We start from the raw sequence: 11,375 nt of genomic DNA, 5'->3' as shown, positions 1-11,375 counted from the left end.
CAACCAGCACGCGCCGGACACGTCTGCTGACTCAGATCTCCACTGTGTGGTGGATGAGACTAAGGCTGTGACTCGGAAAAGCCAGGTGACGTGCGCAGGGTCACAAAGCCTGAGCAAGGCAATGCCCGGAACGTGCCAGGCTCGTGGGGCTCCCGCCCCTCCTCAGGGCTGGCACCCCAGGACTCCTTTGGCAGCCAACAACCGACTGTGCTCCCACATTCTGTGAACACGGGTGCCTGGGAGAGAGGAGAGCAAAGGGGGAGGTGGGAGCTGCAGTGTGTGGCTTGAGTGGCAGTGTCCACGCTGCATGCTGGGACCCTAAAGGCGCTGAGAAGTCCTGCCGTCAAGAAGCAAATGCAGCGCTGCCTTACACGGTACCCCAGAATGTGTCACATCAGAAAGGCTTTACCCCTCTGTGCAAACACACCTATTAGTACTGTGCTGAAAAATAAAAACCGGGAGCCGCCAGCACTGAGTGTCCAATGCAGCCCGGCCCCGGCTCACAGGCTGCCGGCAAGGGCGCCCTCGGCCAGGAGGCGCTGTGCTGTTCGCACCCCACTGCCGAGGGCACACACGACACGCTTCCATCAGCCCCTCCTCCTCAGGCAAACCTAGGAGGCAGGCTCTGAAGGTCACCCCCCCAGTGAGAATGACCAAACTGAGACCACGGAGCAGGGCAGTGACTAGCCTGAGGCCTCCAGCCTGGAAGGGTCAGAGCCAGGACCCCATGAATAAAGACAGCACGGAGCCACCCGTGAGGCCCGCCTGAGCCTCGTCTTGGCTGCAGTCCCCAGGGACCAGGACCTGTTTGCAGACAGAACAGCGGCCCCGGGGCCTTGACATGCCCCCGGCCCCGAAGCCTGGAGGAGGCTGCCGGTGGGGACAGCCTGCCCGTGGGACTCCTGCAGGGCCCCTGGGTTCTCGGGCAGAGGCGGCAGGAGCTGCCTGGGCGAGGGACAGGGCTCCACACTGGTTTAGGGACCTGGGTTTTGATCCAAGTCCCACCCGGGGAGCAAGGAACCATGGAGCCAACCTCCCTGGGGGTGACCTCATCCCCACCCATCTCAAGACTGTAAGGTTCAGCAGGACCCAGGCACTCCACACGCCCCACTTCTGCCTGAGGGCCCCCCCAAGTCCTTAGGTCCTATGGGGCAACAGTCCAGATGACACCCCTTCGTCGTGGGGCAGGTCTGCAGCTGCACACTGAATGTCACACGTTCCCACTCTTGGAGAGACTAGGACCCTGCTGGGAAACCTGTGAGGAAGGAAGGAGGTCGTCTGGGCCGTTCTGAAGGACGGATACCATTTCCCAGGAGGGAGGACGTTCCCGGCAGAGGGGACAGAATGTGGAATGCTGCATTCCCAGCATGAAGAATGCTGGGAGCTCGGTGCAGCTGAGGGAGAGAGGGGGCAGGCGGGGCGGGCCACAACGCCACAGACACTAAAGCCGGGCTGGGGCTTGTCCCACAGTCCAGTGAAGCCGGAGGGTGGAGAGCAGGTCTCTGGGCAGAGCCCAGCCGCAGGAAGGACGGAGTTCCGGCCCCGGGAAAGGCCGAATCTGGCACCAGAGGCAAAGTGAGGGTCCTTGGGTCCCTGCAGGACGGCACAGCCCGGGGCCGTCACACTCCATGTGACAGTGTCTGGGACATGGAGCAGCACAGCCCGCCGCCCCACACCCCTCCAGCTGGCCCAGGACTGGCGCTCACTCGAGGGTCTCCCGGCCGAGGGACCAAGTCGGGCAACCTGGCTCAGTGGTCTCAGCGGAGAGAAGAGCTGCTCTCCATCCTCCCCCCAAACGGAACAGCAGCTCTCTCGCCCCACCCCAGGCACTGTTCAGCATCCCAGCCGGCTCCCGGAGGCCGGGCACCCCTCAGGCAGGATGCTCGTGAGAGCGGCACAGTGGGCGAGAGCTCAGGGCCCAGAGCGCGGCACAAACCCCCTCTGAGGAAGAGCAGCCAGGCGAGGCAGCCCTGAGAGACGAGCATACCTGGTGCCAGGAAAGGGTTGAGGGACTGCGCCGGCGGCGCTGGCCTGGTCACCAGCGAGTCCAGGTTCACCAGGGCCGCGTTGGGGCCCAGGAAGGACTCCGGCGTTTTCCGGGCGCCGCTGGGCTTGCTCGAGGGCACGGTCAGGGGCTGAGACTCAAAGGGGTCAGGGCTTGTAGTTCCATTGTTCTGGGGTGGCGGGGAGGCCACCACCTCGGCTAAAAGACAAGGACACACATGGGCATGGCGAGCGTGTCGGGCGGCCCCGAGACTAGTGCGTCCAGCGCTGCCAGCCAACCCCCGAGCATCCCAAGCAAAACACAGACATTCCCGGACCCCTGAGCCCCCCACCACCCCCCGAGGCTGCAGAGGGTGGGGATGTTCATTGCAGTGTCGTTTCAAACAGCCCCAAACTGGAGACTGGCAGTCAGCCATTAGGCAGGGGACATAATCCACTGTCCATACTACCCCCGAGTACAAGGGCAGACACTAGCTGAGGAGGAAAGGGCTGTATCCATGTATCAGATGAGAAAAGCAGGGACTAAACCGTATGTCCAGCACAATCCTTCAAACATAGTAAGACGTTATTTTGGGTTGGTGGCTAGGCACGGGTAATTCCCATTTTTTTTAATGTTTTCATTTTTCTATATTTTCTACAATGAACATGAATGTCTTGATAGTAAGAAGAAAGCAAATTATTTTTAAAAATTCAGCCAACAGAGGGTGTGCTGAGACAGGCAGGTGGGAATGTGTCTGCTCTGCCAAGATGCAAAGCGGCGACTGGCACAGAGGTTCTTAAAAATGGTCATACTCTGCACTCGGTAAGCCCATTTCTAGGAATCCAGTCTCGGGAAACAATGCAAAACATGAACGGGATTTAAGCACAAAGATGTACGCCACAGCATTATTACTGTAGCAAAACTTGAAATCAACCTAAAATGTCCTCCCAAAATTAGAGTCATTGTTGCTGAGCTACAGAGACACTATATAGCTCTGACATATTTTCTAAAGAATTTTTAATGTCATGACAAAATGTTTTCAATCTGTTATTCCATAAAAGGGCGGGGGGAGGTGGTGGGTCAGGATTCAACTCGGACAGTATGAGCTGAACGGTAAGAGCTCAGAAAAAATACGGGAAGCAAACAGTGGCTCACAGCAGGTGGAAGGATTATCAATGATTTTGGTTTCCGACTAGAGCTTTCCCAATTTTTCTACAATGGGAATACTTCTAGACTTGGGGAAAAACACTGTGCAAATCCACAGAAAGCTGTTCACGTAACAAGCCAAGCTGCCTTCTCCCTGAGGCACGGAGGGTGGGCAAGGACAGTTAGGTTGTACTTTGGCCTACAGGGGACACACCTGGAAACCTGTTGCTTTTTTAATGCAGCAAAAGAAAGACCCCGAGAAGCAGCACGTTCTAAGTTGCCTCTGAAACCCTGAGCTGAGAAAGGGGGCCAGGCTGCTCGTACCTTTTGACCAGGGCCAGCAAGGCCAGTAGCTGCAGCTGCGGGGGGAGGCAGATGATGGGGGGGAAGGAGGTGGTGGGAATGGGGGGGGCAGAGAGAAGCCGAGAGAGGAAAGAAAGGAGAGAAGTTGCTCTGTGTGACTGGGAGGTGCAACTCTGAGATGGACAGAGGCTGCCTGGCTGTCCCCGGCTCCACTTAGGGGTATATAAAGAATGCGTCCCAGGCCGCCTCCCTTTGCTCCCTCCAGGCTGTCTCTCTGAGCCCCACCCTGACAGCCTCCCAGTCTGGGGGCTCTGATGAGCCAGGCAGGAGCCGCTACCTGGGGTGAGAAAACGGGACAGAGATGCCCTGTCCATGCCCAAAGCCGGGGTCTGGAAAAGGTGGCAACTTGGGGAGTGGGAAGTTGGGAACATGAAGGTGAGCAGAAATCATGGCTCAGACCTGGGGGTCCACGCTGGGGCTGGGGGCCCAGGGCAGCCACGGGCCCTGCGGGGAATGAGGCCAAGACACAGAAGTGACCCAGACAAGAAACACAGGCCCAACGGTGTGGAGAAGGTGAAAGGAAACTCAGCCGAATGACTTCACTGGTAACATGTGATTCCTGCCATTAGACGCTTACGCTTCCAAGTGCAAAATGCAAAGAAAATACATGAAAGTGCTAGATTCTGAAAGCTGATTATTGTTTCTGCAATCACTGGGCTGGTCAAACACATACAGTCCCATCTTTACGTACCTGTTTGTTTTGAAGTTCGGAGGTTGTCAAATTCAGAAAAGTCATCTTTTATTGTCCCATTCAAATTACTGAAGAGCTCAAAGGCGCCTGGGTGAACATGAGAGCCAGTGACCAGGGGCGGGGCGCATCACGACCGCCCCACGCTCCTACTCCCCGTCCACAACCGCGGGGGTGGCACGAGCAGGAGGCCAGATCCCGATCCCACGTCCTGGGGAGAATGCTGAGAGCCGGGGGACAGCGTGGGCTCGGAGCCCCCTGGGGGGCGGTGAGGGGACCTCGGCCTCCCTGTGCAGAGAGGAGTGCTAGGCTCCCACTGCTCCCACCATCCCCACCCCAAACTGGAGGAGCTAACGGTGGTAGAGACGCACCTGAGCTGGGTCTAGAAACTAGGGTACGGCCACAGGAAGTGACCTGAGGAATGTGCAGAGGGCAGCCTGCCCAGGGGCCCTGGGGACACTTCCTCTGGAGGCGCGTGAGCTCAGCCCCCACACTGGGTACGTGGCACGGGGAGCTGGGGGCAAAGGGCGGCCAAGTGCAGGCAAAGCAGGCCGGAGGGACAGTGGCGGGAGCCGGGGAGTGTGAGGTCTCACCGGAGGTGGGCACGGGCTTGCTGGCCAAGGCTGCTGCCCAGGCGTCACTGGGGGCAGGCTGCTGCGGGGCTGCCCAGGGATCTGAGCTCCTGGAGACGGAGTGTGTGCTGGCTGCAGGGGGAGCTCCCCACGGGTCGACAGAGGCAGCTGGCTGGGCACCTGTAGGAAGGCAGGGGAGGGCTCACAGATGCCCTCAGAAAGTTCTGGGCAGCTGGGGTGAGAAGGGAAAAGACACTGTGGGCCATGTATGCCCTGCGTCAGGAGAGGCGGCCCCCCAAAGGGTGCTGTCCCACAGCGGCAAAGCCGCACAGAGCTGGAGCCCAGGGCCCACAGCCACTGGGACCTTCCGCCTGGGAGAGCACTAGATGGGGCGTGGCTGCGTCGGGGCCAGAGGACACAGCACACGCAGGCCTTGCAAAGAGCTCCCCAGGCTAAGCCCCAGCCCACAGGCTTCCGCCTCACGCAGCAGTTTCCCTGAGCTGCATCCACAGGCTTCGAGTGGTTTCTGCTTTGGACAGAAGGATGGCTAACGCAGCTGGACGCAGCATACACAGTGATAATAACGTAAGCACCTGTGTGCTGACCTCCCAGCGTAAGCAATAAACGCCTTCGAAGTAGGAGTGACCCATCCATTACGTAGGTTACCCAGCACGGGCTTTTGGGTTTTTTTAAGGATCATACCTGGGCGAGCTAACGTTAAGGTGCCCCCCCTGTCGTGTGAATCTTCCACTTCAGGTAATGCAGACACACGTGCATTTGTGGACTTGTGCGTGCACAGGTAACGCCTCGCACATCTCCTTTCTTCCGGGGGCATCACAGGAAATGTTTAAGAGCTGCTTTTCAGGGAGAAGTGCCTTCCCAGTGGCACCCGACCCCCATCACTGTGGACGCTGCTGGCCCTGCCCTTGGTTTTCCTTCTGGTTTTGCCATGTGGAGGTACCTTTAAACAACAGTGGTTAGATGTGCCTGTTTTCCAAACTTTATATAAATGGAAACATACTGTACACATTCTTTTGTGGCTGGCTGTGTCCACTTTACATTTTACGTGGGAGATGCACTGTGCCGAGCTGTGGCTAAAACGGGTGCATTTCACTGCTGTGTACTATTTGATGCCAAGAAACAGGAAGGCCACAGTGCATTAGTGCGTTGAAGGCACTGGCCTGGTTTGGGCTTTGCCGTGCGGCACTGTTCTCGCGCCCGCCTCGGCGCACACGCGCACCTGCCCTCACGGAGTCACGCCAGGTGGTGCCCACGGGGTCAGCCCAGCTCACAGACCCACCAGCGCAGCTCCCAGTCCTGCTGCTCGAGGAGCTGCCTTGCCACCTCACAGATGCTCTGCGCCGTCTCACTGTTTCACGGGTGCCAGTCTGGGGCGCGTGGGATGTTGTTTCGTCGTGGTTTATTTCGTTTGACGTGCACCTCCTTGTTCCTTAGTGAACGAAGCTCTGCATCTGGTATTTCTTTGTGGGCCCTTGCGGACTCCTCTCCTATGAACGCCTCTCCTCTCCTATACAGACTGTTTACTCTTTATCCTTTGGAATTGTTTATCTTTTTCTTATTGATTTGACAGAGTTCTTTCCATATTCTGAATACGGACCATTTCCTTGGGTTGCAAATATCTTCGCCCAATTTGTGGCCTTTCATTTTACTCTCCTGCAGGTACCTTTGGATGGAGATCAGTTCTTAACTTTAATGGAGAAGAACCTCTCAGTATTTTCGTTTGCAATTTACGCTTTTCCTGACATTTAGGAACTCCCTCCCTGTACTGGGGCCTCAAAGCTATTCGTCTATAGTAATGTCTGAAAGGTTTACAGTGTGCCTTTCAGGTTTCCATGTTTGATCCATTAGTAATTGATTTTTGTATATGGTATAAAACGAGGATTAGCTCACGTTTTCCTAGATGAATGATGAACTCACAAAGTACCTCCCATAACGGAAGTCAAGTCTTCATGGACTCATTACTGGGCTCTCTATTCCATTCCACTCACCCATTCCTGTCTCCACCCTTGTACTTTTTAGTTATTCTAACACAGTTATAGGTAAGATAATAAATCTTGACATCGGATACAGCAAATCCCAAGCCTGGTCTTGTTCTTCAGAAGTGTCTTGGTTATTCCTGGCCCTTTGCTCTTCCACATTCATTTTTAAATCATCTTGTTGGGTTAAAAAAATATAAAAACAAACAAAAAAAATTTAACCGTTGTTGGGATTTTGATCAGAACTGCATTGAATCTCAGACCAATTTGAAGAAAATTGTTATTATTATGATAGCAAATCTTCCAAACCCGAATCACAGGATATCGCCCCATTTAAGTCTTCTTGAGTATCTTTCAATAAAATTTAATTTTAAAAATTTATCCTTTATTTCCAGAAGGATTTATAAAACTTTTGTAAAATTTATTCCTAGGGACTGGTAGATTTAAAATTTTTCATTTTCCAAGTATTTATTGTTATGCAGAAAACACAATTTTGCATACTGATTTTTGTATCCATAAATCTTGCCACTCTTAATTCTACTTAATTGAAATTCATCCTAATTATTTATCCTTATAATTCTAATTCTTAATTCTAATAAACTCATTTGTAGACATTTTTTGATATTCTATGTATATGATCATATCACTTGCAAATAACGACGGTTTCATTCTTTGTGGCCCTGACCCTTTACTTGCCTTTCCCCTCTCACTGTGCCGGCTGCAGTCAGCAGTCCAGACATGAGCTGGAGTGTGGAGAGTACGTGGCCTTGTCTTGCTCCTACAGCATCAACAACTTCCAATATTTTCCCATTAAGTGGTACCGTTTTCCATAATAGATTTATTTTCCATTTAGGAGCTCTTTATCAGGTTATGGAAGTTCCCTATTATTCCAAATTTGCTAAGACTTTTGCAGTTAATAGCTGATAACTTTTATCAACCTGTTTCTGTCTCCATTAAGATGATCACATGATTTGTCTTTGGGTCTGTTAGTATGGGGCATTAATACATTTTCTAATGACTTGGTCCTTGCAAATAAAGTTTTTCATGATGCACCATATCATCTTTATATTTTTCTCATTTTGGTTTTGCAATTGTTTCTTTGCTTAGGGTTTTTGCATCTGCATTCCTAAGTGGGACGGGTCTGACATATCTGTTCTTACATATCTTCTGTCTGGTTGTGGTGTTAAGGTCATGCTGGCCTCATCCAATGAGTAGGAATACTCCATTTTCCTATCCTCTGAAGGAGTTTGTATAAAAGTGGGATTGTTTTTTGCATGGCATTAGAATTTGCCAGTAAAGCCCTCTGGGTGGATTTCGGAGGTGATCGGGATTTTAAGTAACTGAGTCGGTTTCTTTAATTATAAGATTGTCTCTATGTATAGGTTTTCTATTCTTCAGTCAGCTTTGCTAAGTTGTCTTTTTCTCATTTACCCAGTAGCCTAAGCATTCAGATCTGTAAGCACAGGGTTGATCAAACAGCCTCTACTCTACTTTGAATCCTGGCAGTAACTGTACTTACGTCGTTTCATTCCTAACACTGTTTGTGCCTTTCCTCCATTTTTTAAAATTAATCTTGCCGAAGATTTGTCTATTTTATTACTCTCTTCAATTACCAACTTCTGTCTTTGTGGCTATTATTATTTGTTCTAATTCATTTCTGTTCCTAACCTTATCATCTCATCCCTCCTGCTGATGTGAGTGGAATGCTGTTATAACTTCTGCGGGTACCTCACTCATCCTGTGCTTTTCTTCTAGACGAGTGTCAGTTCTTACAGCTATAAATCTCCCTCTTACTCCTGCTTTAGTTGTCCCACAAATTCTGATATGAAAATACTTACATTATTATGTGGTCCTAAATATTTCTAATTTTAAGGATAATTTCTTCTTTGACTCAGGAATTTAGAAGTATTTTTAAAATGTCAAGTGTATAGAGTTTTTCTAGTTATCTTTTTGTTACTGACTTTTAACTTCAGGGTATTGTGGTCAGAAGAAGTGTTCTAGATGATTCGTGGAGACTAGCTTTTTTGTTAGTATTCTGCAACTGCTGGGAACAACACGTTCACAAGCTCACGAATCGCATTACTCGAATTTCTTCTTATTAGTTTAAAATTATTCTCCCACATCATTTCCCACTTCTGAGGTTCTTCATGCCTTCCCGAAGATCGGAATTTCCACCTGGCTGTTTTCCTATCAGCATGAAGAACTTTCCTTAGTGTTTCTTGTGGGGCAGATGTGCTGGCAACAGATTCTCTGAGTTTTTTGTGACCTGGAAGTGTTGTTATTTCACCTTCATTGCTGAAGAACACCTTCACTGCTGAGTCTAGAATTCTGGAAGATGCCAGTTTTTTTGTTGTTTTGAAAGTTAAAGTGTCGTTATTTCACCATCATTCTTGGAAGAAAGATGATTTCGCTAGACTGCTCCGTTGGTAGTGCTTCCCTTTCGGCGCACTGAAGACGTCACTCTGCCGTGGTCTGGCACCTCTCAGCGCTGCTGAGAAGTCAGTGTCAGTCTGCCTGCCCTTCCTTTGTTCCCTGTCGCTTTATTTCGCATGTTCTTCCTTGGGTTTTCTGATGACGTGCCGAGGTGGGGATTTCTTTTACTATCCTGCTTATGATTCACTAGGCTTCCTGGATCTGAGAAGTAGCACCTGACACAATTCTTACAAAGCCTCAGTTATCATCTTTCCAAATATTAACTTCTCTAGAACTCCAAACAGATGTGTGTGTTAGATGTCCTCATTCTGCCTCCATGCTTCCCCAGCCACCTCGACCTCCCCACTGCTCCCCAAGCACACCAAACGACACATCCACCACCTGCCACCTCTGGCCTCCAAGGCCCTCCATTTTACGCCTCTTTTTCTTGCCTTCATGATTCCTCCGCTTGGCTAACTTTTGGAGCACTTATTATAACGCACCATAACTACTTACATGCCTAAGAGTTTCCCGTGGACCGTGACCTTTGGGGCTAGAGCTATCTCTTCCGTCTGCACCAGGAAGTCTTAGAGAAGAGCAGGGAATACTCCCCTAAGCCTCCAGGGCCCCCATTCCCACACATGCCCCTCTCAGCAGCCCTAGCGACAGTGCACAGGGATGGGCATGTAGGCAGGGTGCTCCCGGGCTTTCAAAAAGACGAAGCCTCTGTTCAGTTGTTCTACCACGCTGGCTTCGTCCCTGCTGACTGGCTTTAGAGTGGGCTATCAAGCTCACACCAGCTACTGCCTTGACTGCCTTTCAACTTTGGCAGGGTTAGCTGACAGAGCAGCTCAGAGAAGGGGAGAGTGCTGTTTTCACTACTTCCCAGCATGCCACAGCGATGACAACTAGATGTGAGCTAGAAACGGACGAGGGCGGACTTGGACGTGAAAGCTTTATTCCCACCATCCCTTGGCCATGCACCCCTGTCATTTACTCATGGTTTCCCAACTCCTGTGTGGGCTAGGGCTTCTTCTCTGCTGCCCCCAAACCCACAATGCTCCAGAGGCCTCCAGAAACACCTGTCTCCTTCCAAAAGCTCCCCTGACCTTTCACTCACAGTCTTCCCAGCATCTCGTGGAGAGCTACCTTCCCTGTGACTGAAACCGCTCTCCCCAGGCCCACTTTTGTGGGCTGTACAAAGGGCGTATCAGGACACAGAACCTGGTCCTGGCTGGAATCCCACAGGGAGGATAGGCCCTGAAGGGGCCTCAGTTCTCCATCTCAACTGCAGGGAAGTCATAAGGTACAAACTGCACCACGGAGAGCTGGACTGCAAGTCAAAAGAGCTGGGAAGTGTCTTCAGAGCCACCCAAGATGCATGGGGAGACACGGATTTAGTCCACAGGAAGACCTGGGCCCGGTGTGTGCGTGTGTGTGAGTGTGTCTGTGTGTGTGTGCGTGTGCGTGAGTGTGTGTCAGGGTGTGTCCGTCAGGGTGTGTGTGTGTGCGTGTGTGTCTGTGGGGGTTGTCTGTGTGCGTGCGTGTGTCTGTGGGTGTGCGCATTTGCGTGCGCGTGAGTGTGTGGGTGTGTGTGTGCATGCACGTGTGTCTGTGTGTGCATGCATGTCTGTGTGTGCGCCTGTCTGTGTGTGTGTCTGTGTCTCGGTGTGTGTGCACATGTGTGCATCTGTGTGTGCATGTGTCTGTGCGTGCATGTGTGTGCATGTCTGTGTGTCTGTGTGCATGAATGCGTGTCTGTGTGCATGTGTCTGCACGTGTGTGCATGTGTTCATGCGTGTCTGTGTATGCATATGTGTCTGTGCGCCTGTGTGTGTGTGTCTGTGTGTGCATGTGTCTGTGTGTGTATGTCAGTGTGACGGTGTGTGTGTGCACATGCGTGCGTCTGTGTGCGTGTGTCTGTGTGCGTGCGTGCATGTCTGTGTGCGTGTCTGTGCATGTGTGCATGAATGCGTGTCTGTCTGCATGTGTGTCTGTGTGCGTGTGTCTGTGTGTGCATGTGTGCGTGAATGCGTGTCTGCATGCGTGTGTCTGTGTGTGTGTGTGTCTGTGTGTGCATGTGTGTGCGTGAATGCGTGTCTGTCTGCGTACGTGTCTCTGTGTGCGTGTGTCTGTGTGTGCATGTGTGTGCGTGAATGCGTGTCTGCATGCGTGTGTCTGTGTGTGCGTGTCTGTGTGTGCATGTGTGTGCG

At 51.9% G+C, this 11,375-nt stretch overlaps 1 protein-coding gene across 3 annotated transcripts in view; it reads right to left on the bottom strand.

Moving 5' to 3' along the window:
• The window catches only part of EPN2 (epsin 2), a 77,028-nt gene that overhangs the window by 2,878 nt on the left and 62,775 nt on the right, over window positions 1-11,375 (bottom strand). For all 3 annotated transcript variants that reach the window (XM_081027378.1, XM_081027379.1, XM_081027380.1), the window contains 3 exons: window positions 4,775-4,933; window positions 4,185-4,271; window positions 1,988-2,203 (listed from right to left, as the gene is read on the bottom strand). In XM_081027378.1, the coding sequence (XP_080883504.1) occupies window positions 1,988-2,203; window positions 4,185-4,271; window positions 4,775-4,933 (462 nt within the window). The remainder of the gene's footprint in view (window positions 1-1,987; window positions 2,204-4,184; window positions 4,272-4,774; window positions 4,934-11,375) is intronic.

Source organism: Rhinolophus hipposideros (assembly GCF_964194185.1).
Source record: "Rhinolophus hipposideros genome assembly, chromosome: 20".
In the NCBI taxonomy this organism is placed as follows: Eukaryota; Metazoa; Chordata; class Mammalia; order Chiroptera; family Rhinolophidae; genus Rhinolophus; species Rhinolophus hipposideros.
This window is presented reverse-complemented; position numbering and strand designations above follow the sequence as displayed.